Below are 5,280 nucleotides of genomic sequence, written 5' to 3'. Positions count from 1 at the left end.
CCCAGTATGACCATATAGGGAAAAGAAAACATCGATAACTACACATGCATACCTTGGAAAAATGTAGCAGGGGAAAACAACAGATTCACAAGAGTGAGAGAAAGCGACAGAGAGAGAGAGAGGGAGAGGGAGGAGAGAGGGAGAGAGAGACGCCTTGGGATTAACCATATTCAAACACATTTTGTTTTGTTTTGTGTGAACACCGAGGCCATCGCCGGCGAGGGTGAGAAGGAGGATAAGTTGCAACACAAATATGATGCCTCGCTAAAATAAAGAAGATGGACCTATTATGATCTTGAGTGATGGTTGTTGGGTTGAGAGCGTGTGTTATGTTTTCTCTCACGTTGCAACGCACGGGCTCTTTGCTAGTAAATATAAAACAAAAGAAGACCATTGAAAACCAAGAATGAAATAGAAAATAAAAAAAGAAAGAAAATTAAGAAAAAACAAAGAAAAACATAGAAGAAACAAAAAATCAAAGATAAACAAAAAAAATCAAAGTATAATGACGACACAAAGAAACCGGAACAACATAGAAGAAATAAAATAATTAAACAAAAAGGCAAAAAGAAACAAAAAAGACCCGAACAAACGCATCAACGAACAGACCGGCGACCAAACGAACAAGTAACACGCTATTAGGCAGGCCCATACGCGCTACAGGAAAGCTTCACGCGAGACAGATGCTAGTCTTGCTATAAGCGAGACATCGCGTTCGCGCAATTAGGAGGTGAGCTTTCCGAAATGTTCTGAAGGAAGAAATCTTAATAAAGATATCACTGCTGCCACCGGGCCATGAATTTGATCCTTTTCAGCGCAAAAGGGCCATGAATCTGATAGGAACCGTACTTAACACGACGGCCCGTTAAACCTTGGCGGAACCGTCGAGAAGAAACAACCCATCCGTTGCCGTCTTCCTCCTGCGAAAGGAAAGCAGATAAGAGGAGCCTCCCCCATCTCCCCGCTGAGCGAAGCAGCCGAGCAAAACCCTTCCCTTCCCCCCTAGAACCTTCCGGGCGCATCCACCAGCATCCTCCTCCCAATGGCCCCCTCCCTCCTCGCCGCCGCCGCCTCGCCCTTCCTCCTCCACGCCGCCGCCGGAAGCGCCAGCCCGAGGCCGGTGTCCGCTGCCGCCGCCACCGGCCGCCGCGCCGCATCCTCCGTGCGCGTGCGCGCCGCCATCAAGTGCGACCCTTCCAAGGTGAACTCCGCCGGGCCGCCGTGGAGTCGCGTCTGCTCAACTAATCATTTACCTTCCTGTTAGGATCTGTGGTTCAGAGGTCTGACGCTCTGCTGATTCTCCTGGTCTTCGTTTTGTCAGGTGGAACCGCAGTCCGACCGGGTGCTCGTCCGTCTCGAGACTATCCCAGAGGTCCCTCCGCTGCGAACCACTGTCTTTTGGTTTGCTGAATTTACTTTTGTTTACTTGTTCCCGTTGGTTGCTTGCTGGTTGGTGGTGTGTATTTCCCACCTGCAGTGCTTCTAGATTTCTAGTCGAATGAATCCTTCCAACTATAGCGCTGCACACTGGTGAACAAATGACGCCGATATTGTAAGAAAGTTGTCATAAGTGGTCACGCTTTGAGATAGTGAAACGCTAAATTTGGGCTCCAGCTATATTCTTCACAATTTGTAGTGTTTCCCCACTTCTGACCTTGTTTCAATCCAGTTAAGCTGGAACTTGGATCGTGTATGCACGGAGCTTATATAGAAAAAAAATACATAACCTTATGGTGCTATGAAGGTACAACTTAAACCCAGGCAGAGCACGTTCTGGAGTGAGAATCTAAAATATGTCAGGAAATAGTTTGCTGCATTTAATTCCACATGTGACAAAATTCGTGGATAAACCTGATACGACCATCGAGCCCTATTCCCTTGGGATAGTAAGAAATAATAATCGGGTGTTTCGTAATGCTTCTACGTACGTGTAAATAGTTGAACATGCTGTGGATCCAGTAGGCTGGAAAATTCCATTTCTTAGAGAGTAGCACTAAATCAGTATCGCTGTTTGTCTACTTGTCTAGAAGCAATATTTTCTTTGCCTAGGCTATATCACTGCATATTCTGATGATTTAACGTGCTTTGTATTTTATGTTACGAGTAAAGTTTATAGGAGATTTTTTTTTCCATATCTGGCTGATTGTTTTAAGGGAACTGTTTGAACTGCAGAAATCTGCTGGGGGAGTCCTGCTACCAAAATCTGCTGTTAAATTCGAGAGATATTTGATGGGCGAGGTAACATTTTAAGTCACTATAAGCTTCTGCTGTAGTACTTTATCAGGCTACACTCTCACAATCTTTCTCTGTTGAGGCAGATTTTATCGGTCGGTGTTGATGTTAGTGAAGTTGAAGCTGGAAAGAAGGTGAGCAGATTATTTCTTTTCTTCTCAAGGTTCTCCTTTTAATGCCCGTCCAAGCTTTTCACAAACAAAGGAGCACCGAATGCTTGCACACGAAGCAAGTGTATGCTTTGCACGTTGGTCCTTGTGCTGTTAATATAGCATCTATATAATCTTCCTGCAGTTCTGCTTCTTTTGGATTTTGAAAGTATGCTAATGAAAATTGGGAGTTGGGATGTTAGTGTTGCATAAAACGAATGGTGATTATTTTCAGTTTGGGTTGCTTGCTTTTGCCTGTATTTACCAACACAAGTTATAGATGTGACGACACACTTCATCTATAAGAAAATTCGCTCCATGTCTAGATACTGCCCTTTAGTAGCTAAAAGTGAGCTAGTGGCCATTGCTGGGCTAGCATAACCATGTTGAAATATAAACAAGGCTTGTTGTCTGAAAAAGGCGCTCATGCTAACCTGCAAGGCGCAGCCACCAAAGCAATCAGACAATATATTTTTATGTTCAACACCATATACCGCGAAGAATAGTCGCCTCAAAATTAGCTGAAAATGACCTCCATGATCAGTGAGGGCTTCTCAAAGGTTACATTAGCAATTAGCTTTCCCTTTATTGACTTGGTGGTTTATGCATACCTTTCTCTTTCAGTTACGCAACTAGCACATCCAAGGTTTTGCTATGTTATAGGCAAGGTGTTGAGCCTTCTTGTAAAGAAACGGACATGCATTTTTTTCTTGCTGTATTGAACATGGATGCTTTGAATGCCAAATGTGCATATGTTTTTTGATCAATATCATGTTAAACTAACTCCGGTTTTGGAGAAATACCACAATACATGTTTTTTTTTTCTGCTTTTATCCTCTAAGATGATATGAAAAGAGTATGCTGCATATATCTGATAACACCTCTGCTTGGTTGTTCAATTTTCTGTCTGTTAGTTTATTATGTATCTGCAATGCTTCCTGCTCTCACACTTGCCATGCATTACTTACAATTTTCTTCTATCAGCTTCGATGGCTAACATAGGTGTTTCATGTATATCTTCTTTTTATACTAATATAAGTATGTAGCACCTGGGATTTTCTGACCATGTTCTGCTTGTGATTGTTGCAGGTCCTCTTCTCGGACATAAACGCTTATGAGGTAAGCTAGTGTTCCCCGTGTAACTGAATGTTTTCGTGGGTTTTTCATGGTGGCAATGCCTCCTGGTTCATTGTTATGCAATTGTTCATTATGTTGATGCATACCTACAGGTGGACCTGGGAACAGAAGAGAAGCACTGCTTCTGCCGAGAGTCGGATCTCTTGGCTGTCGTCGCTTGAGCGTACTCTTAAATTCTAATGTGGTGCACACATGCTCCAGATGCCTTATCTCAGTTGCGCAAGCTTTTGCTAGCTTGAACTCTTTCTTTTGATGATCATGGGTTGAGTGATTGATGAGTTTTAGATACAGGCGCTTCTTTTGTTGCCAAAGGACAGGGGGCACGGTGATTTAATTTTACTCATACCCACTTGCATTTTCCGTCTAGTAATGGTAATGCAAAACGATATTTGGAATGTGAGACGAGATGCGTTGCTGGTAATACCTTGGCATGTGAGTATGAGACCCCGCGCCATGGCTGCACATGAAACTTTTTCCTAGCTAAGCTAGCTTGCCATGCGAATTGGCTCATGGATTGACCTGTGACTTGCTATTCAGATCCGGAAGTTCAGTGGGCTGAGGCATTATTATCATCGGCACATGACCGTGTGCAGTACAGATGTACTCACCATCTCGTCTGACCAAAGGACTGGAATGTTTGGTTAGCTTTAGACATGTTGCAAGTCAATTCACGCAGCTAGCCATATAGAGAGAACTGGCGAGCCGAGCAAGTTGTAGAAAGCACCCGGCCGAAAACATGGCAGGCATTACCCGGATGAGCCAAACTTTCGCGCAAAATGAAATTGCTGGATTTCTGCAAGAAACTACAGTAGTTACTTACCAGCCACCCCAAAAATTTTAAATCAGTGTTCCAAACGTGGTCTCACATACGGCTACCTCAGCATCCTATGGAGTATGGATGTGGCTTGTGACCTTGGCACGTTGAACAGCTGAACTGCACAGGACGAACTGATCAAGCCTTAACTCACCGCAACAAATTGCAGTGACAAATGCAGAGATGCAGGCCTGCCCTAGACTCTTCGGGATGCACATACTGTAAGGGTTTGTTGCATGGGAAAGTCCAGTTCGTGTTCGAATCCGGGCACATGCCCAGCCACCGTTCCACCACATATTGTACTTGTACCCGGGGCGCGGAATCCATCGGCGCGCGCATGTAACCATTTGACTCTGCGGAATAGTATAGCCAAGTGCTCCCATCACACCGTTCCGTTTAATCTATTGAGACATGTACTACGCCCACCACCAAAGCCTGGGGATTTCAGAGGCGGTGCACATGTTTCTGCTTGATTTCATGAACTGGCTGCCGATCTTGCTGGGGGAATTATGCTGAGAGCGCACGCTGTTATCATCAATTTGGTATTCCTTCATTTGCGGATCTTACGCGTACATGGGTCAAATGATTAGCTCATTTTAGCCAGTTGAATTGGTTTCAACCAATGAGGCCGGTGATTGAAAAGTGAATACAATCTTCCTTGATTAAGAAGCGTAAGTAACCCCAACAAAAAAGAAAGAGAGAAGCATGAGCAAGTAACATACTGTGGAGAAAGTGGTCAATGATGGGCATGGCATATGCATATCCGGCAACAGGAGATCAAGCTCATTGAAACGGTGTGTGGCCCATCTAATTGACCTGCAGCCTGTTTAGTCAGATTGCTAGTCTTTCCAGTGTGCTTGCTGACATGGGGTTTATTTACTTCAGATTTGCATAACTAAACTCAAGCGTTTAGATGAACTGACGCCGGTCAATTATCTTGTACTCCAC

At 44.2% G+C, this 5,280-nt stretch overlaps 1 protein-coding gene across 1 annotated transcript; it reads left to right on the top strand.

Annotated features, from left to right (window-relative positions):
- The first annotated feature begins 877 nt into the window (after nucleotides 1-877).
- Nucleotides 878-3,939, top strand: LOC109779971 (10 kDa chaperonin 1, chloroplastic). Its single transcript, XM_020338567.3, has 6 exons — nucleotides 878-1,201; nucleotides 1,322-1,372; nucleotides 2,173-2,238; nucleotides 2,319-2,366; nucleotides 3,471-3,500; nucleotides 3,611-3,939. The coding sequence occupies exons 1-6, from the start codon at nucleotides 1,043-1,045 to the stop codon at nucleotides 3,677-3,679; spliced, it is 423 nt and encodes a 140-aa protein (XP_020194156.1). The 5' UTR covers nucleotides 878-1,042; the 3' UTR covers nucleotides 3,680-3,939.
- The last annotated feature ends 1,341 nt before the right edge of the window (nucleotides 3,940-5,280 follow it).

Source organism: Aegilops tauschii, chromosome 1 (assembly GCF_002575655.3).
Source record: "Aegilops tauschii subsp. strangulata cultivar AL8/78 chromosome 1, Aet v6.0, whole genome shotgun sequence".
Classification (NCBI taxonomy): Eukaryota; Viridiplantae; Streptophyta; class Magnoliopsida; order Poales; family Poaceae; genus Aegilops; species Aegilops tauschii.
The sequence above is the reverse complement of the archived record's forward strand: the minus strand, read 5'-3'. Positions and strand labels throughout refer to the sequence as shown.

What these genes read in the sequence shown, in the direction of transcription:
- LOC109779971 (XM_020338567.3), top strand. Translation starts at nt 1,043, where the DNA reads ATGGCCCCCTCCCTCCTCGCCGCCGCCGCCTCGCCCTTCCTCCTCCAC. An exon ending in GTCTCGAGACTATCCCAGAG is followed by an intron (nt 1,373 to 2,172) that starts GTCCCTCCGCTG and finishes TTTGAACTGCAG; the next exon opens with AAATCTGCTGGGGGAGTCCT. An exon ending in AAGTTGAAGCTGGAAAGAAG is followed by an intron (nt 2,367 to 3,470) that starts GTGAGCAGATTA and finishes TGATTGTTGCAG; the next exon opens with GTCCTCTTCTCGGACATAAA.